The 21,474-nt window shown below is 43.3% G+C and overlaps 1 protein-coding gene across 14 annotated transcripts in view; it reads left to right on the top strand.

The window, feature by feature from the left end:
• Window positions 1-21,474, top strand: part of ZNF592 (zinc finger protein 592) — a 59,708-nt gene that overhangs the window by 26,460 nt on the left and 11,774 nt on the right. For all 14 annotated transcript variants that reach the window (XR_004475964.2, XM_033402907.2, XM_049705764.1 and 11 more), the window contains 2 exons: window positions 1,103-3,365; window positions 19,631-19,809. Coding sequence is in view for 13 of the 14 variants with exons in the window: in XM_033402907.2 (XP_033258798.1) it covers window positions 1,103-3,365; window positions 19,631-19,809 (2,442 nt within the window). In the remaining variant the exon portion in view is untranslated. The remainder of the gene's footprint in view (window positions 1-1,102; window positions 3,366-19,630; window positions 19,810-21,474) is intronic.

Here is a 21,474-nt window from a genome sequence, read left to right as displayed (position 1 = left end):
CCACAAAGGCTTTCAGTACAAACATGGTGTAGGAAATACTGAAGCAAATAAGGCTCTGGGATGCTGAAGCAGATGCAGGATTTATGGGCTGAACAAGGGAGATAGTGGGTTTTTTCTTCCTCTTTCCAGCAGGTTTGAGCCAGGCAGCTTCATGTCTTATCTAAGTGTGAGTATTTTAGTAACTTCCTAAGGGAAGGCCTCTTTCGTAGGGCCTTGGGTTTCCTCCTTTGCAGTAGTTTTTGTAGCTCTGCTTCTACAGATCATGAAGGAAACAGGTGGATTTTCTTTCCTTTGTGTATTAAGTTAAAATAAAATTTAGGGCTTCTCTAAAACTATTCTCTGGCCAGTTTGATAACTGTGTGTTTCTTTGAGAGTCACCCTGTCCCTCAGGTTTAGTATCCATTCACCAACCAATAACAGATTTGGGGTGAAAATTAAGGAATCAAGCAGACACTGACTAGAGAAAAAAATACCTAGGGGATGACATAATCTGTTAGAGTTTGTTTAATTCTGGCAGTGGTAAATCATTTTGGATTTGCTTGGATTCATGCAGCAAAAAAACAAGTTATACAAAGTTAATGATTAATTACTAAGTAAATTAGCAGAAGTTATAGCCAAGTCTCATATGAATCAGAAGTTTTCTAAAGAACGGAGGTGCTGAGCCATGCTTTTTTTTTTTAAAAGGGCTGAGTGATTGGTTTTTTGCTAATGCTTATGATCATCGAGTGATGATATTCTCTGAGAAATTGAGGGAGTGTGGTGTGAGTGTACCCTCTTTTTGGCTCTGGAGTGTGGTGTGAGTGTACCCTCTTTTTGGCTCTGCAACCAACCAGGAATTTCAAGGTATTATTGTGTAGAGCCTGCCAGGCAGACTTGTCACTACATACTAACTTTTCTTTCCACTCCTCCCGCAATGTCCCCAGCATTTTGGAAACCTGTTGGGGTAAAACTCAGGTGTGTGACTTCCCATAGCGTGGGGATTTGTGCATGTGCGTGCTGGCTGCATGTGTGTTAGCGAGATGGGTTTGTGATGAAGATGATGCTGGACAGAGCCCAGTGGGATCCTGGTGATCACTGATTCTGTTCTCTGTTTCTGTTACAGCCCTTGCCAGCATCCAGCCATGGGGGATATGAAAACTCCAGATTTTGATGACCTTCTGGCTGCCTTTGACATCCCAGACCCCACCAGCCTTGATGCCAAGGAGGCCATCCAGACCCCCAGTGAGGAGAATGAGAGTCCCCTCAAACCTCCAGGCATGTGTATGGATGAGAATGTGTCCTTGTCTCACTCAGGATCAGCCTCAGATGTGCCAGCCGTGAGTGTCATCGTCAAGAACACCAGCCGCCAGGAGTCATTTGAAGCGGAGAAAGACCACGTCGCTTCCAGCCTCCTACACAATGGATTCCGGGGCTCGGACCTGCCTCCGGATCCCCACAACCTAGGCCACAACTGTGGGAAGTTTGATTCCACTTTCATGAATGGAGATAGTACCAGGAGTTTCCCCGGCAAGCTGGAACCTTCCAAGTCAGAGCCCTTACCAACCTTTAACCAGTTCAGTCCAATCTCCAGCCCCGAACCCGAGGATGCCATCAAAGATAATGGGTTTGGGATAAAGCCCAAGCACGCTGACAGTTACTTCCCACCCCCTCCTGGGTGTGAGTCTGTGGGGGGCCCGGTCCTGGAGGCTCTGACTAAGTTTCCAGTCCCAGAGCTGCATATGTTTGATCACTTTTGTAAGAAAGAGCCCAAGCCAGAACCCCTGCCCCTGGGGAGTCAGCAGGAGCACGAGCAAGGTGGGCAGAAGGCAGTGGAACCTCACAAGGAGCTGGATACCAGTCGATTCTTTGGGGAAGCTTTGGAGTTCAACAGCCACCCCGGCCACAGTATCGGAGAGCCTAAGGGGCTTGCCTCGGAGCTAGGTACCTGCTCGTCAGTGCCCCCTAGGCAGCGTCTTAAGCCAGCTCATTCCAAGCTGTCCTCTTGTGTTGCAGCCTTGGTGGCCCTGCAGGCTAAACGAGTGGCCAGTGTCACCAAGGAGGATCAGCCTACCCACACAAAGGATCCCTCAGGGCCCACAAAAGAGGGCTCCAAAGGCAGCCCCAAAATGCCCAAGTCACCAAAGAGTCCCCGGAGCCCTCTGGAGGCCACTAGAAAAAGTATCAAGCCATCAGACAGCCCTCGGAGCATCTGCAGTGACAGCAGCAGCAAAGGCTCCCCTTCTGTGGCTGCCAGCTCCCCACCAGCAATTCCCAAAGTCAGAATCAAAACCATTAAGACATCATCAGGGGAAATCAAACGGACTGTCACAAGGATCCTACCAGACCCTGACGATCCCAGTAAGTCCCCTGCTGGGTCACCTCTAGGAAGCGCCATTGCTGAGGCCCCGAGCGAGGTGCAGGAGGATGAGGTCACTGCCCTGTCTGGGGCGGAGCACTTTCTTGAGGTGGGCACAAATTCAGGGAGCCCTCAGGGTGACAGGAAGGGGGATGAGAGCATGACAAAAGCCAATGAATCTTCAACTTCCTGCTGCAGCTCTGGGTCCCGGGGCCCAAAGGGGGCTGCCTCGGGCTCACAGATGGGCAAGAAGCAGCAGCAGAGCACAGCACTGCAGGCATCCACCCTGGCCCCTGCCAACCTCCTGCCCAAAGCCGTGCACCTAGCCAACCTGAATCTGGTCCCCCACAGTGTGGCCGCGTCCGTGACGGCCAAGTCCTCAGCACAGAGGCGGAGCCAGCCACAGCTCACGCAGATGTCGGTGCCCCTGGTCCACCAGGTGAAAAAGGCCGCCCCACTGGTTGTGGAGGTCTTCAACAAGGTCCTCCACAGCTCCAACCCCGTGCCCCTCTACGCGCCAAATCTCAGCCCGCCTGCGGACAGCAGGATCCACGTGCCGGCCAGTGGGTACTGCTGCCTGGAGTGTGGGGATGCGTTTGCCTTAGAGAAGAGCCTGAGCCAGCACTACGGCCGGCGGAGCGTCCACATCGAGGTGCTGTGCACACTGTGCTCCCAGACGCTGCTCTTCTTCAACAAGTGCAGCCTGCTCCGGCATGCCCGTGACCACAAGAGCAAGGGTCTCGTCATGCAGTGCTCTCAGCTGCTTGTGAAGCCCATCTCTGCGGACCAAATGTTCGTGTCGGCCCCCGCGAACTCCACGGCACCAGCAACCCCGGCTCCCCCCTCCTCCCCCAAACACGGCCTCACTTCAAGCAGTGCCAGCCCCCCACTCCCAGCTTTGCCGCTCTACCCAGACCCTGTGAGGCTCATCCGGCACAGTATCAAGTGTCTCGAATGTCACAAGCAGATGCGAGACTACATGGCTATGGCTGCACATTTCCAGAGGATGACGGAGGAAACCGAGGGGCTGGTAAGCAGACCCTCTCTGTGATAGTTGTCAGGCCCCTGGTTCGCACGGTTCCATGACTGGGCATGGAGAGAGAAGCTCATTGATGTGGGGCAGTGTGGCATCTTAAGAGTCCTAGAAGAGGAATCTGGCTTGCTGGTTAGCGACCCACCTGGATATTTAGTGCTTGGTGTTTATTGGGAAAAGCATCCTGCCCACAACTGAGGGGAGACCCTGAAGATTTAACGAGTGTATTTACGGACACTCCGCTCCCACTCCAGTGGGCTCTCAGGGTCCATTGTTGGGCCGGGGCTAGGGCTCTGCTGGATGGTCCCCTGGTCTCTGGCAGCTGTCAGCACAGTCCTTGCACGTGCCCAAAGAACTTGGGGGCAGAGGTAGGTGCATCACTGCCCTGCGCCTCAGTCTGTACTTCTAAGAACCTTGTCTTTACCAAGTTGTGCCCCACGGTGGACATAGCTGTTTTTGCAGAATCCCTTTGGGGAAGCTGTCACAGGGCCAGTAGCAGGGTTGATGTGGAAGGAGAGTAGACTGACATGTGGGCCCTGAGTCAAAGGCTTTGGGGCCTCTTCCCTTCATCTCTGTTCTCACTACTAAGAAAGCAGCTGCCCTTATCTCTTGTTCCGATTCTTGGTTATGCGTGATGAGAACTTGATGAGTGTGTGAGTGTGTGTGTGTGTGTGTGTGTGTGTGTGTGTGTGTGTGACTTAAGGCATTCCATGCTGAAAACACCCTTTGGCACCTTGTGTGTCGGTTGTTGTCTGTATTAGCAAGGTACTCTGAAGAAGCAGGCCTCCAGAAGGCTCTTCTCTTCCCTCTTCAGGTGGCTCCCTTAACAACTTAGCCAAGCCCAGCCCCTCACCAAGCCTCCCTAAGCCAGGGCCACAGAGGCCTGGAAGGAAAGCAGACCAGCTCTTTTTACTTCAGTTCACAGTGACCCACGCACCTGTTGGTGTCTTGATGAGCTCTGCCCTTGTTTATTGAGTGTTCCCCGCGTGCACAGAGGCTCTGTGTCAAGAGCAGGGTTGCCCGTAGGAGGAAGTCACACCATTCTTCCAGGAGCTCACGATGGCTCAGCAAGGGCAGGGCTCCCCACCCGAACTGCTAGAGTGTGCGGCAGGCTAAGGGCTGAAAACAGGCTTGTAACATAGTTGCATAGAGTTCCTCAGAGGGACTAATTCCTCGTGGTTCCAGGCATAGGGAGGGTGCCACGTGGACATGACATTTGAGCTGGACCTGCAGGGATGAGTTTGGAGGAGGGGGAGGGGCAAGGGGTGTTCCAGGTATAGGGCAAAGGTATGGGAAAGTGCAAAGTGGTTTGAGGAACAGGGAGTTGTTGGGAGGGAGACCAGCCTTGGGAGTGTTGGGGTAGAGACAGGAGGTAGAATTCAGTAGGCAGCCCCTGAAAGGGGCCAGCAAGCTGCTGTAAGTCCCTGTTGCCTCTCATCTTCACCTTCTCTGTTTCAGTTTGCATTTTCTTTCTAATGAGTCAGGTGGAGTGTGGGTCCCCCAGGCCCTTTCCTCTGGGGCTTCAGGTATTCCTGCTGTACCAGCATGATTAACTTGGACAGGATCACTTCTTCTGGGTCATCTGATCAGAACCTTTGCCAGTGAAGGTCTGATACCTGTGCCTGTGGTTTTTCCCCCACACTTTTCTTCACTCGCCTTTTAAAATCTGAGCAGGCTAAGGTCTGGGTGTAGAATCCCAGGCTGGCACCCTTCTCATCCTGCATCTTCTCTGTGTCATTCTCCTTCAGTGGGAGCTGGACAAGAGGGCCCCCCCAGAGGGAAAGGGAGGGGCTGCTGTGAGGCTTCTCTCAGTCCAGCTCTGTTCTCTCACAAAATCTCCTGCCAATAAATGTGGCCTCAGAGTCTCAGGGAAAGGGGAAGGCTTGAGTTCTGGGATCAAAATCTAACCTTGATGGCCGTTGGCTTTGGGTTTCCCAAGATGGTACCCAAGCTTTAGGCCATATGAGGGGCAGGCAGTGGACCAGTGGGTGGGGTTGGGCTCCACTCTGCTGGAGGGACTGTAGGACAGCATGTTTGGGCCTTTGACTTCTTCCTGGGAGTCTGAACCACTTATGCCTCCCTCTGCAGTGGCTGGAGGGGGTCCTTCCCCTTACATTCCAAGCCACCTTGTTGGGCAGATGTCAGCACAAAGAGATTACTTCTTCTTGTTCTTAAGCTTTTGTTTAACTATGTCATTATCACACCTAACAAAATTAATAACAGTTCTTTAACATTGTCTAACACAATTCATATTCAAATTTTCCATTCATGTCAAAATTGTATTTTTACAGTTGAGCTTGTTTTGAATCAGAATCCAGATGTGGACCAAGTGTTGTGTTTGTTTGTTATATCTTTGAAATTTCTCAATCTAGAGCAGTACCTTTTCCTACTCCACCCAACAAGGGCCCCCCGCCCCCCCTTATTTTTCACATCATTGTTTTGTTGAAGAAACTGGTTCGTGTGTCCTGAGAACTTTCCAGGACAATTCTGGGTTTCACTGATTGCTTCCTGAGAATTTTTCAGGATAATTTTGAGTTTGATTGCTTCCTCATACAGTTAATTTGTTCTATACCCCATATTTTATCTGTAGACTAGAAGTTAGCAATGAAGACTTGATTAGATTCATCTTGAGGAATGGGAAATCTGTGTTCTTCATAATTCATTACTTCAGGGAGGCACAATGTGCTTGATTGTCTCCGTTTTAATGATGCTAAACTTGATCAGTGAGTTTAGGTTGGTGATGTTCAGATCCCTTCCTTATAAAGTTTCCTATCTTTTTACCTAATGATTTTAGCAGCCGTTAATAATTGCTGCTTGAGACAGTAATTTTATTAGGAGTTGCAGGAGGTTGTTTTAAATTTTATTATTTCTTTCTCATTTATTAGCTGGAATTCTGTATAAAATCTTTTCCTCTTCCTTGAGGGCTATTAGGTTACGCTGAAATACAGTTTATGTTGGAAAAGTGGATAAATTTGTTTCCCTCAGTTAACAGTTTTCACAGTAGTGAATTGATGCCCCAACAATCTTAAATGGTGTTTTGAGAGTCCCTCCTCTATTATTTTTAAAAATTGTGGTAAAATACACGTAACATAAAGTTTACCATCTTAACCATTTTTTAAGTGTACAGTTTAGTAGCGTTAAGTACATTCACATTGTTGTGAAGTCAGTTTCCAGAACTCTTTTCATCTTGCAGAGCTGAAACTCTAAACTTATTAAATAACAACTCCCTATTCTCCCCTCCCCTTTCCCCCTGGCAACCACCATTTTACTTTCTGTTTCTATGAATTTGACTATTCTAGGTAGCTCACATAAATGGAATCATACAGTGTTTGTCTCTTTTTGACTGGCTCATTTCACTTAGTATAATATCTTCAAGGTTCATACATATTTTAGCATTTGACAGAATTTCCTTTCTTTTTAAGGCTGAATAATATTCTGTTGTTGTATATACCACATTTTGTTTATCCATTCATTCACTGATGGACACTTGAGTTGCCTCCAGTTGTATTATGAATAATGCTGCTATCAACATGGTGTACGGATACCTTTTCAGGACCTTACTTTCAATTCTTTTTTTGTGTGATCAAGTATTTTATTTTATTTTATTATAGTTGCTGTACAATATTATGTTAGTTAGAGGTGTACAATACAGTGATTCACAATTTTTAAAGGTTATACTCCAAAATTCATAGTTATCGTAAATTACTGGCTATATTCCTTGTGTTGTACAATATCAGTTCTTTTGGGTATATATCCAGAAGTGGAATTGCTGGATCATATGGTAATTCTATTTTTAATTTTTCGGGGAGCCCCCATACTGTTTTCTACAGTGGCTGTACTATTTTACATTCCCACCAGTAGTGCACATGGGTTCCAATTTCTCCACATCCTCACCAGCATTTGTTATTTTCTGTTTTTTTCATAGTAGCCACCCTAATCGGTATGAGGTGACTTCCTCTATTATTTTTAGTGGTAGTGTTATAATGAACTTATTGGTTTCTATATATTCAGTATGTTTATATGTTCAGTCATTCTTTTTTTTTCTTTTCCATTAAGGTTTTATTACAGGATATTGAATATAGTTCCATGTGCTACACAGTAGGACCTTGTTGTTTATCCATTTTATATGTGATAGTTTGCATCTGCTAATCCCAAACTCTCAATCCATCCCTCCTTAATCCCCTCAGCCCCTTGGCAACCACAAGTCTGTTCTCTATGTCTGTGAGTCTGTTTCTGTTTCATAATAAGTTCATTTGTGTCTTGTTTTGGATTCCACATATAAGTGATATCATATGGTAGTTGTCTTTCTGACTTAATTCACTTAGTATGATAATCTCCAGACCCATCCATGTTGCTGCAAATGGCATTATTTCATTCTTTTTTGTGGTTGAGTAGTATTCCATTGTGTGTGTGTGTGTGTGTGTGTGTGTGTGTGTACACGTGTGTGCATACATACATACCACGTCTTCTTTATCCATTCGTCTGTCCAGAGACATTTAGGTTGCTTCCATGTCTTGGCCATTGTAAACAGTGCTGCTCTGAACATAGGGGTGCATGTATCTTTTCGAATTATAGTTTAGTCTGGGTATATGCCCAGGAGTGCGAATTGCTGGATGATATGGCAACTCTATTTTTAGTTTTTTGAAGAACCTCCATACTGTTTTTCATAGTGGCTGCACCAATTTACATTTCCACCAACAGTATAGGAGGGTTCCCTTTTCTTCACACCCTCTCTACCATTTGCTATTTGTAGACTTTTTAATGATGACCATTCTGACTTGTGTGAGGTGGTACCTCTTTGTAGTTTTGATTTGCATTTTTCTAATAATTAGCAATGTTGAGCATCTTTTCATGTGCCTACTGGTCGTCTGTATGTCTTCTTTGGAGAAATGTCTGTTTAGGTCTTCTGCCCGTTTTTTGATTGGGTTGTTTGTTTTTTTGTTATTGAGTTGTATGAGCTATTTGTATATTTTGGAAACTGAGCCCTTGTTGGTTGCATTGTTTGCAAATATCTTCTCCCAGTCTGTAGGTTGTCTTTTCGTCTTGTTTATGGTTTCCTTTGCTCTGCAAAAGCTTATAAGTTTGACTAGGTTCCATTTGTTTATTTTTGCTTTTATTTCTATTGCCTTGGGAGACTGACCTAAGAAAACATGGGTACAATTTATGTCAGAGAATGTTTTGCCTACATTCTCTTCTAGGAGTTTTAAGGTGTCATGTCTTATATTTAAGTCTTGAAGCCATTTTGAGTTTATTTGTGTGTATGGTGTGAGGGTGTGTTCTAATTTCATTGATTTACATGTGGCTCTCCAGCTTTCACAGCACCACTTGCTTGAAGGGACTGTCTTCGCTCCATTGTATAGTCTTGTCTCCTTTGTCAAAGATTAATTGACTGTAGGTTTGTGGGTTTATTTCTGGGCTCTCTATTCTGTTCCGTTGATTCATGTCTGTTTTTGTGTCAGTACCATGGTGTTTTGATTACCGTAGCTTTGTAATATGGTCTGAAGTCTGTGAGGGTTATGCCTTCTGCTTTGCTCTTTTTCCTCAGGATTGTTTTGGCAATTCTGAGGCCTTAATGGTTCATATAAATTTTAGAATTATTTGCTATTTCTGTGGAAAATGTCCTGGGTAATTTGATAGGGATTGCATTAAATCTGTAGATTGCTTTGGGTAGCGTGGCCATTTTAACAATATTAATTCCTCCAATCCAAGAGCATGGGATATCTTTCCATATCTTTGAAACATCTTCGGTTTCCTTTATCAGTGTTTTATAGTTCTCATCACATAAGTCTTTCACCTCCTTGGTCAGGTTTATTCTTAAGTTGTTTTGTTTTTGTTTTGTTTTTTTAATTAATTAATTTATTTATTTGGCCGAATTGGGTCTTTGTTGCTGCACGTGGGCTTTCTCTAGTTGCAGCAAGTGGGGGCTACTCTTCGTTATGGTGCATGGGCTTCTTGTGGAGCACGGGCTCTAGGCGTGCAGGCCTCAGTAGTTGTGCCTCGCAGGCTCTAGAGCACAGGCTCAGTAGTTGTGGCGCACGGGCTTAGCTGCTCCGTGGCATGTGGGATCTTCCCGGACCAGGGCTCGAACCCGTGTCCTCTGCATTGGCAGGTGGATTCTTAACCACTGCTCCACCAGGGAAGCCCCCTGTTTGTTTTTTTTTAATGTGATTTTTTTTAACATCTTTATTGGAATATAATTGCTTTACAATGGTGTGTTAGTTTCTGCTTTATAAAAAAGTGAATCAGTTATACATATACATATGTCTCCATATCTCTTCCCTCTTGCGTCTCCCTCCCTCACACCCTCCCTATCCCACGCCTCTAGGTGGTCACAAAGCACCGAGCTGATCTCCCTGTGCTATGCGGCTGCTCCCCACTAGCTATGTATTTTACATTTGGTAGTGTATATATGTCCATGCCACTCTCTCACTTTGTCCCAGCTTACCCTTCCCCCTCCCCGTATCCTCAAGTCCATTCTCTAGTAGGTCTGCATCTGTATTCCCGTCTTGCCCCTAGGTTCTTCTGACCATTTTCTTTTCTTTTTTTTAGATTCCATATATATGTGTTAGCATATGGTATTTGTTTTTCTCTTTCTGACTTACTTCACTCTGTATGACAGTCTCTAGGTCCATCCACCTCGCTTAAATCTGTAGATTGCTTTAGCGTGGCCATTTGTGGCCTCACTGCAAATAACTCAGTTTCATTCCGTTTTATGGCTGAGTAATAGTCCATTGTATATATGTGCTACATCTTCTTTATCCATTCATCTGTTGATGGACACTTAGGGTGCTTCCATGTCCTGGCTATTGTAAATAGAGCTGCAATGAACATTGTGGTACATGACTCTTTTTGAAGTATGGTTTTCTCGGGGTATATGCCCAGTAGTGGGATGGCTGGGTCGTATGGTAGTTCTATTTTTAGTTTTTTAAGGAACCTCCGTACTGTTCTCCATAGTGGCTGTATCAGTTTACATTCCCAACAGTGCAAGAGGGTTCCCTTTTCTCCACACCCTCTCCAGTATTTATTGTTTGTAGATTTTTTGATGATGGCCATTCTCACTGGTGAGATGATATCTCATTGTAGTTTTGGTTTGCATTTCTCTAATGATTAATGATGTTGAGCATTCTTTCATGTGTTTGTTGGCAATCTGTATATCTTCTTTGGAGAAATGTCTAATTAGGTCTCTGCCCATTTTTGGATTGGGTTGTTTGTTTTTTTGATATTGAGCTGCATGAGTTGCTTGTATGTTTTGGAGATTAATCCTTTGTCAGTTGCTTCATTTGCAAATATTTTCTCCCATTCTTAGGGTTGTCTTTTCGTCTTGTTTATGGTTTCCTTTGCTGTGCAAAAGCTTTTAAGTTTCATTAGGTCCCATTTGTTTATTTTTGTTTTTATTTCCAGTTCTCTAGGAGGGGGGTCAAAAAGGAACGTTCTGTGATTTATGTCACAGTGTTCTGCCTATGTTTTCCTCTAAGAGTTTGATAGTTTCTGGCCTTACATTTAGGTCTTTAATCTATTTTGAGTTTATTTTTGTGTATGGTGTTAGGGAGTGTTCTAATTTCATTCTTTTACATGTGGCTGTCCAGTTTTCCCAGCACCACTTATTGAAGAGGCTGTCTTTTCTCCACTGTATATTCTTGCCTCCTTTATCAGAGATAAGGTGACCATATGTGTGTGGGTTTATCTCTGGGCTTTCTATCCTCTTCCATTGATCTATATTTCTGTTTTTGTGCCAGTACCATACTGTCTTTTTTTTTTTTTTTTTTTTTGCTGTACGCGGGCCTCTCACTGTTGTGGCCTCTCCCGTTGTGGAGCACAGGCTCCGGATGCACAAGCTCAGCGGCCATGGCTCACGGGCCCAGCCGCTCCGTGGCATGTGGGATCTTCCCGGACCGGGGCATGAACCTGTGTCCCCTGCATCGGCAGGTGGACTCTCAACCACCACACCACCAGGGAAGCCCCATACTGTCTTGATTACTGTTGCTTTGTAGTATAGTCTGAAGTCAGGGAGCCTGATTCCTCCAGCTCCGTTTTTCTTTCTCGATTGCTTTGGCTATTCAGGGTCTTTTGTGTTTCCATACAAATTGTGAAACTGTTTGTTCTAGTTCTGTGAAAAATGCCAGTGGTAGTTTGATAGGGATTGCATTGAATCTGTAGATTGCTTTGGGTAGTAGAGTCATTTTCACAATGTTGATTCTTCCAATCCAAGAACATGGTATATCTCTCCATCTATCTGTATCATCTTTAATTTCTTTCATCAGTGTCTTATAATTTTCTGCATACAGGTCTTTTGTCTCCTTAGGTAGGTTTATTCCTAGATATTTTATTCTTTTTGTTGCAATGGTAAATGGGAGTGTTTTCTTGATTTCATTTTCAGATTTTTTATCATTAGTGTATAGGAATGCCAGAGATTTCTGTGCATTAATTTTGTATCCTGCTACTTTACCAAATTCATTGATTAGCCTAGTAGTTTTCTGGTAGCATCTTTAGGATTCTCTATGTATAGTATCATGTCATCTGCAAACAGTGACAGCTTTACTTCTTCTTTCCAATTTGCATTCCTTTTATTTCTTTTCTTTATCTGATTGCTGTGGCTAAAACTTCCAAAACTATGTTGAAAAATAGTGATGAGAGTGGGCAACCTTGTCTCGTTCCTGATCTTAGTGGAAATGGTTTCAGTTTTTCACCATTGAGGACGATGTTGGCTGTGGGTTTGTTATATATGGCCTTTATTATGTTGAGGAAAGTTCCCACTATGCCTGCTGTCTGGAGGGTTTTTATCATAAATGGATGTTGAATTCTGTCGAAAGCTTTCTCTGCATCTATTGAGATGATCATACGGTTTCCTCCTTCAATTTGTTAATGTGGTGTATCACGTTGATTGATTTGCGTATATTGAAGAATCCTTGCATTCCTGGGATAAACCCCACTTGATCGTAGTGTATGATCCTTTTAATGTGCTGTTGGATTCTGTTTGCTAGTATTTTGTTGAGGATTTTTGCATCTATATTCATCAGTGATACTGGCCTGTAGTTTTCTTTCTTTGTGACATCTTTGTCTGGATTTGGTCTCAGAGTGATGGTGATTTTGGAAGAGTTTGAGAAGGATAAATGTTAGCTCTTCTCTAAATGTTTGATAGAATTCACCTGTGAAGCCATCTGGTCCTGGGCTTTTATTTGTTGGAAGATTTTTAATCACGGTTTCAATTTCAGTGCTTGTGATTGGTCTGTTCATATTTTCTATTTCTTCCTGGTTCAGTCTCCGAAGGTTGTGCATTTCTAAGAATTTGTCCATTTCTTCCAGGGTGTCCATTTTATTGGCATAGAGTTGCTTGTAGTAATCTCTCATGATCCTTTGTATTTCTGCAGTGTCAGTTGTTACTTCTCCTTTTTCATTTCTAATTCTATTGATTTGAGTCTTCTCCCTTTTTTTCTTGGTAAGTCTGGCTGATGGTTTATCAATTTTGTTTATCTTCTCAAAGAACCAGCTTTTAGTTTTATTGATCTTTGCTGTTGTTTCCTTCATTTCTTTTTCATTTATTTCTGATCTGATCTTTGTGATTTCTTTCCTTCTGCTAACTTTGGGGGTTTTTTTTTGTTCTTCTTTCTCTAATTGCTTTAGGTGTAAGGTTAGGTTGTTTATTTCAGATGTTTCTTCTTTGTTTTGTTTTGTTTTGTTTTGTTTCTTAAGGTAGGATTGTATTGCTGTAAACTTCCCTCTTAGAACTGCTTTTGCTGCATCTTTTTTTTTTTGATGTGATTGTGAAAGGGTTTTGCTTTTTTTTTTTTTTTTTACTTTCCCTTTCTGATATTTCATTGTTAGTGTAAAGAAGTGGAATAGATTTCTATATGTTAATCTTGTATCCTGCTACCGTGCTGAATTTGTTTATCAGTTCTAGTAGTTTTTTGTTTTTTGTTTTTTGTTTTTTTGCAGTACGCGGGCCTCTCACTGTTGTGGCCTCTCCCATTGCGGAGCACAGGCTCCAGACGCACAGGCCCAGCGGCCATGGCTCATGGGCCCAGCCGCTCTGCAGCATGTGGGATATTCCCAGACTGGGGCACGAACCCGTGTCCCCTGCATCAGCAGGTGGACTCTCAACCACTGCGCCACCAGGGAAGCCCAGCTCTAGTAGTTTTTGTGTGGAGTGTTTAGGGTTTTCTCTATATATTATCATGTCATCTGCATATAATGATAATTTTACCTTTTCTTTTTTTTTTGTGGTACGCGGGCCTCTCACCGTTGTGGCCTCTCCCGCTGTGGAGCACAGGCTCCGGACGCACAGGCCCAGCGGCCATGGCCCACGGGCCCAGCTGCGCCGCGGCATGTGGGATCCTCCCAGACCAGGGCACGAACCCGCGTCCCCTGCACCGGCAGGCGGACTCCCAACCTGTGCGCCACCAGGGAAGCCCAATTTTACCTTTTTTTAAAAAACTAAATTTATTTTATTTATTTATTTATTTTTGGCTGTGTTGGGTCTTTGTTGCTGTGCGTGGGCTTTCCTCTAGTTGGGGTGAGTGGGGGCTATTCTTCATTGCAGTGTGAGGGCTTCTCATTGTAGTGGCTTCTCTTGTTGAGGAGCGTGGGCTCTTGGCCTGCGGGCTTCAGTAGTTGTGGCACACAGGCTCAGTAGTTGTGGCTCATGGGCTCTAGAGTGCAGGCTCAGTAGTTGTGTCGCACAGGCTTAGTTGCTCCGTGGCATGTGGGATCTTCCCGGACCAGGGAATGTGTCCCCTGCATTGGCCCGCGGATTCCTAACCACTGTGCCACCAGGCAAGTCCCAATTTTACCTTTTTTGAAAACATTTTTATTTATTTTTAGTTTTTGGCTGTGCCCCATGGCTTGTGGGATCTTAGTTCCCCAACCAGGGATCAAACCCATGCCCCCTGCAGTGGAAGCACGGAGTCTTAACCACTGGACCACTGGGGGAGTCCCTATCTATTTCTTCTTGATTCGGTTTTGGTGAGCTGTATGTTTTTAGAAACTTGTTCATTTCTTCTATGTTGTCCAGTTTGTTGGCGTATAGTTGTTCATAGTATTCTTTTATGGTTTTTTGTATTTCTGCAGTATCAGTTGTTATTTCTCCTCTTTTACTTTTTACTTTGTTTATTTGGGTTCTCTCTCATTTCTTCTTGGCGACCTGGGCCAGAAATTTGTCAATTTTGTTTACCCTTTCAAAGAAACAGCTCTCGGTTTTATTGGGTTTTTCCTATAATTTTTTAAATCTCTATTTTATTTATTTCCTCTCTGAACTTTATTATTTCTTCTGTCTGCTGACTTCAGGTTTTTTTGTTCTTTTTTTTTTTTTTTTTTTTTTTGCGGTACGCGGGCCTCTCACTGTTGTGGCCTCTCCTGTTGCGGAGCACAGGCTCCGGACGCGCAGGCTCAGCGGCCATGGCTCATGGGCCCAGCTGCTCCGCAGCATGTGGGATCTTCCTGGACCAGGGCACGAACCTGTGTCCGCTGCATCGGCAGGCAGACTCTCAACCACTGTGCCACCAGGGAAGCCCTTGTTCTTCTTTTTTTAATTCTTTTAGGTGGTGGGTTAGGTTGTTTATTTGAGTTTATTCTTGCTTTTTGAGGAAGGCCTGTATCACTATGAACTTCCCTCTAAGAACTGCTTTTGCTGCATCCCATAGATTTTGTATGGTTGTGTTTTCATTGTCATTTGTCTCAGGGTATTTTTTTTTTTTTTTTTTTTTTTGTGGTACGTGGGCCTCTCACTGTTGTGGCCTCTCCCGTTGCGGAGCACAGGCTCCGGATGCGCAGGCTCAGCGGCCATGGCTCACGGGCCTAGCTGCTCTGCGGCATGTGGGATCCTCCTGGACCGGGGCACGAACCCGCGTCCCCTGCATCGGCAGGTGGACTCTCAACCACTGCGCCACCAAGGAAGCCCTGTCTCAGGGTATTTTAAAATTTTCTCTTTGATTTCATCATTGACCCATTGGTTTTTTAGTAGCATGTTGTTTAGTCTCCATGTAATCTTTTTTTCTCATTTCTCTTTCTGTGGTTGATTTCTTGTTTCATGCCCTTATGGTCAGAAAAGACGCTTGAAATAATTTCTATCCTCTAAAATTTGTTGAGGCTTGTTTTGCATCCTAGTATGTGGTCAGTCCTAGAGAATGTTCCATGGGCACTTGAAAAGAATGTGTAATGTGTGTTTTTTGAATGTAATGTTCTGAAAATATCAATTGGTCTACCTGTTCTATTGTATGTCATTTAGGATCTCTGTTGCTTTATTGTTTTTTTGTCTGGAAGATCTGTCCACTGATGTGAGTGGGATGTTAAAGTCTCCTACTATTATTGTATTCCCATCAGTTTCTCTCTTTATGTCTGTTAGTATTTGTTTTATACATTTGGGTGCTCCTGTATTGGCTGCATATATGTTAACAAGTGTAATATCCTCTTCTTGTATTGATCCTTTTATCATTATATAGTGTCCTTCTTTATCTCTCATTTTGGCCTTTGTTTTAAAGTCTGTTTTGTCTGATATATTACTACCCCTGCTTTCTTATTATTTCCTTTTAAATGAAATATCTTTTTCCATCCCCTTACTTTCAATCTTTGTATGTCCTTCACCCTAAAGTGGGTCTCTTGTAGGCAGCATATTATAGGCTCTTGTTTTTGTTTTGTTTTGTTTTTTAATCAACAGTCTGCCACTTTGTGTCTTTTGATTGGAGCATTTAGTCCATTGACATTTAAGGTAATTACTGACAGATATGTATTTATTGCCATTTTAAACCTGTTTTCCAGTTGATTTTGTATTTCTTCTTTGTTCCTTTCTTTTTCTTTTTGTTTTTCCTATTGTGGTTTGATGGTTTTCTTTTGTGTTATGCTTGTGTCCTCTTCTTTTTGTTTTTTTGTGAATCTGTTGTATGTTTTTGATTTGTGAGTCATTCTTTTTTTAAAAAATATCTCGAGTATTTATTTTATTTTTTTATAAATTTATTTATTTTTGGCTGCATTGTGTATTCATTGCTGCGTGCGGGCTTTCTCCAGTTGTGGCATGTGGGGGCTACTCTTCGTTGTGGTGCCCATGCTTCTTAGTATGGTGGCTTCTCTTGTTGTGGCGCGTGGGCTCTAGGTGCACAGGTTTCAGTAGTTGTAGTGTGTGGGCTCAGTAGTTGTGGCCTGTGGGCTCTAGAGCGCAGGCTTAGTAGTTGTGGCACACGGTCTTAGTTGCTCTGTGGCATGTGGGAACTTCCTGGACCAGGGATCAAACCCGTGTCCCCTGCATTGGCAGTCAGATTCTTCTTTTTTTTTCATTGTTGTACACAACATTTATTGTTTTTGCATTTGCTGCCAGGAATGTTTGCCACGAGTTCACAGCCAAGTTGTAGATAGTGATCTGTGACCCTCAAAGCATGATGGTGTCCACTCTTCCTGAGTCCATACCTGGACTCAGTCTCCACTTGGCTTGTTTGGGTTGGTTTAAGCTGTAAGCTGATTCAAACCTTTCTACACAAGCTGTGTATACATTCCAAACACAGACCATCTATCACCCTGGTCGTGAAGTCTGAGAGGAACAACATAAAGTGGTTTATAGCACTTATTGATTTTAACTTGGCTAATGTCCCAAACTAGTTAGGAGATAAGGCATTCCTCAGCAGGCAGGCAGATTCTTAACCACTGTGTGACCAGAGAAGTCCTGTGAGTCATTCTTTTTGATGCTCAATTGTCCCATCTTTGATCAGTGGGAGCCCCTTCAAGCTGGCTCCTATGTCCTTTTGATATGAACTCATTAAACCTTGAGAAGCTTTCTTACTTTGAGCCCCAACAAGATGTCCTGGGCACATTTCTTGTACTAAACCTAGAGTCAGTTGTTTTTCCAAGAAGCCGGGGTTTTTTTGTGTGCATGTGTGTGAGAAATGATATTTAGAGGCCACATTCTGGGCACCAGAGATGCTTATTCTGCTGGATATATCTGTTCCTAGGCCTTTTCAGTGGTCAGAGCTAAAAAGTATTTTTTGAAAAAGAGGAAAGGAAGATCATGAGTTTATGCAGGTATTAAAATGTAAGATTATCCTTTTTTTTTTTTTTTTTTTGCGGTACGCGGGCCTTTCACTGTTGTGGCCTCTCCCGTTGCGGAGCACAGGCTCCGGACGCGCAGGCCCAGTGGCCATGGCTCACGGGCCCAGCCGCTCCGCGGCATGTGGGATCTTCCTGGACTGGGGCACGACCCCGTGTCCCCTGCATCGGCAGACGGACTCTCAACCACTGCGCCACCAGGGAAGCCCAAGATTATCCTTTTTATGTAACTGATTTTATACTGAAAATCTTGGTTCCTAAGATTTTCTTACTACACACATAAACACAGACACACCCATACACACCAATTTTTAAATATCAAAATCAATATTGTTTCTAATGTTAGGACAACTGCATAAAGTTGAAGGTGTATTTGCAGTTCTTTTTGTCCTTAGAATATATCATATTAAGAATGTATAAGTCAAAATACTGTGTTTTAAAAGTCACTGGGGATAATTTTTTTCTCTACATGGTTATGTCACCTACTTGATACATAGTTAGGTTGTTTCTGTTTTTCAGTTTTTACGGAATGCTTTTGTTTATTTAGTTTAATTTTGTATATGTATTTGAAATTATGTAAAACATTTATGTGATTCCAAAATTACATAACAAGGTATATGCAGAAAAGTCTTGCTTCCATTCCTGTCCGTTTCACCCTGTTCCCTCCTTCCCCATAGGTAACCATTTTTTATTGACTTTTGGTTTACTGCTCCATTGCTCCTTTTTTGCAAATATGAACAAATGTGTGTGTGTATGTGTGAGAGTGATTATTTCCTCCATTTTTACACAAAAAATAGCATACTTGTTTACTGTTTTGCACCTAGAGCAATAGTGAAAAAACAACAACAAAACCTTTTATTATGGAATGTCCCAAACATATATAAAAGTGGAAAGAATGGTATAATGAACCTTCTTTTAACAGTTACCAACTCAGTGGCCCATCTTGTTTCATCTATGTTCTTACTCACCTCTCCCCCAGTGGATTGCTTTTAAACAAATTCCAGCATTATAGTATCTATTTCAGTATATATATCTAAAAGATAAAGTTTTATCCTCAAAAAATACCAAAACATAGACATAATATCATCACATCTTAAAATTAATAATAATTCCTTATTATCAAATCTTAATATCAAATGGCAGATGTCTCAGTATTGTCATCATTAAGTTAGGGTTAAAATATCTGATTGTCTCATTTCATTTTACACTTGGCTTGCTTGAATCAGGATCCAAATAAGGGCTATACATTGCAGTTGTATACACTGAAAATGTCTTTTAAGTCTCTTTTAATCTGTAAATTCCTCTTCCCTTAATCTTTTTTTTCCATTGAAATTTTTTTTGTTGAAAACGCTGGATTGTTTGTCCTGTAGAGGCCCTATATTCTGGATATTGCTGCTTAAAGCAGAGATCTTTTCCTGACCTCCCTAACAACTTATCCCTCTAAGCACTCCTCTGACCCCAGGTCAATGGCCCCCTTAGTGAGTAGTACAGTTGTCCCTTTTTTCCTAAGAAGGGCCTCTTCAGATGCAGGCACCAGATTAGTCTCTTGCTTTCCCCCTCTGGGCTGTCTGGGCTGTCCCCATTAGAGAGCTTCAATGAGTCTGCCTGTAGGACTTGTTAGCCTCTGGTTCTCTCCTGGGACTGAGAACAAAGGAGCTGCTACCTATCCTATGCTTTCCTGTGGGTGTATGTGGTCAGTTGTGGCTCAGGGCACCCCTCAGAGTGGGCTGAGGTTATGGAAGCTCAGTTAGTCTGCACTGGGGCTTCTGAGCATTAACCAGGGTAGGCTCAGGTCTACTTTGGAAGTCCCTGAGTCAGCTGACTAAAGCTGTTGAGTAGGAACCTGCTGAGCTAGGGTAGAGGCCCTGGTGAGTCTGGCAGTGTAATGAGGTCTTAGAATTCAAGAAGTGCCTTGGGCCTCTGAAAAGGAAAACGTGGTCCTCTGCTAAGCCAGAGGAAAGAAGTACACACAGTCCTACATGTAGGACTAACCTTTGGGAAAATACGGTCAGGTCTGTTTTTGATTAATAAGGTGAGAGACAAAGCTAGCTTGGGTGTCAGTGTCAACACTTCATGAGGCCTGGGGATTTCACTAGTGTCCTAGGAGAGCTGGAAGAGAGAATGGTTGGGGGAGGAGGTCATTCTGACCCATGTCCTAGGAAAGCCAGACAGCTCTGATTGGAGAGCTACAGGCCTGTGGCTCCTGCATGAACTGCTTTCTTGCTGTTCTTTCCTAGACTTGCCAGGTGTGCCAGATGCTGCTGCCCAACCAGTGCAGTTTCTGTGCCCACCAGCGGATCCACGCCCACAAGTCCCCCTACTGTTGTCCGGAGTGTGGAGCCCTCTGTCGCTCTGCCTACTTCCAGACGCATGTAAAGGAGAATTGCCTGCACTATGCCCGCAAGGTGGGCTACAGGTGGGTGCTACCTGACTCACTGTCCTGGGCTTGCCCAGTGGCTGGTTATTTTTCTGGACCAGAACTCATTTAAGACTTGACCTTTGGGAGTTCCCTGGTGGTCTAGTGGTTAGGATTTGGTGCTTTCACTGCTGTGGCCTGGGTTCAATCCCTGGTTGGGAAATTGAGATCCTGCAAGCCATGAGGCATGGCGAAAAAAAAATGAGTTTTGATCTTAAGAGGCCTGGGCTGCAGCCTAATAAGAGAAGAATGTTGATTGGTATGTGGACAGACATTTTTAATCTTGTAGGGAACCAGAATAGCAAGGGGAAGAATAAGGAGTTAAAAAGTTAAACATTTAAAAAAAAAAAAAGCAGCTTTGGGACTTCCCTGGCTGTTCAGTGGTTAAGACTCTGCGTTTCCACTGTAGGGCACATGGGTTCGATCCCTGGTTGGAGAACTAAGATCCCACGTGCCATGCGCGGCACAGCCAAAAGATAAAAGATAAATTAATTTAAAAAAAAAAAAAACTTTAAATGGGAAGATTTGGGGGAGATTAGAATATATATAAGCATTCACTTTGTCAGTTTGTTTTTTAAAAGTATATAAATTTGTTCACAAAGTTATCATGTTTGGCATATTAATTTTCAAGTACTATTTCAGTAATAAATTTACAACTGTCAATACTTTCAAATGTTCTCAATTTTTGTTAACAAATGGCAAGATGCCAAACTCAAAGGACTGTAGTATCTTTGTGTTGATTAGTTTTTGTCAGTTTGTGAGAAGCAAAACCTAAGCATGGAAAAAATCATTAGCTTCATGGTAAAACTGAGAAAACTCTTATTTTAATTAAACTGAATCTTCTCCATTGTGTTGAACAAATATAAGCAAGAAGTCATTTTCAGGAAAAAGATCAAAATGAGGGAGAACACTCCCTCCAAAACTCATTGATCCATCATTTTACATTGACGCAATCAGGTCTCCTTTACTGGTTTACTGGTTGCTCGGGAGTTTCTACATCTTCTCATGCTTTACTTGATTATTTTTACTTCAGAAACATAATTTTGCCCAAATTTATTAAGGTTTTCTTCTCTTTGGTATTAAATTTTTTTTATTGATTTAGTTCATTTAATAAACATTTCTTGAGTACTTACTGTTGTCTTTAGCATTGTGCCAGACACTCAAGATACAAAGATGATTAAGACCCAACTCCTGCCCTCAAGGGGCTTCAGTCTGATAGGTTACAGACATGCACACAAGTAATTACAATTCAAAATGGTAAGTCCCATAGTTGAGGAATGGTCAGGAAAGCTTCATAGAGGAGATACTAGGAGGTTTTAGGTAGAAGAAAGGCGGAGAGCATATCTGGCAAGAGCATAGGCAAGGGATACCAGCACACATAAAAGGGCTTACAGGAATGATGAGCATTTCAATAGATGTAGGTCAGGATGAACCGGAGGAAGGGTGAGAAATGAGACTAGGGAGTTGGTAGAGGCCAGGCCATGCAAGACCTTGTATTCCTTGGCAGACGTTTGGACTTTATCCAGTGGACAGTGATGAGCTACAGAAAGATTTGCAGCAGGGGAGTGATCCAACTGGATCTGTGTTTTAGAAAGATCATTCTGGAAAGCTGACATGTATATTAGAGGGGAGAGATTAGAGACTGGTTGTGTGGCAATCCAGATG

The sequence above is a fragment of the Orcinus orca genome, chromosome 2, assembly GCF_937001465.1.
Source record: "Orcinus orca chromosome 2, mOrcOrc1.1, whole genome shotgun sequence".
NCBI classification, from domain to species: domain Eukaryota; kingdom Metazoa; phylum Chordata; class Mammalia; order Artiodactyla; family Delphinidae; genus Orcinus; species Orcinus orca.
This window is presented reverse-complemented; position numbering and strand designations above follow the sequence as displayed.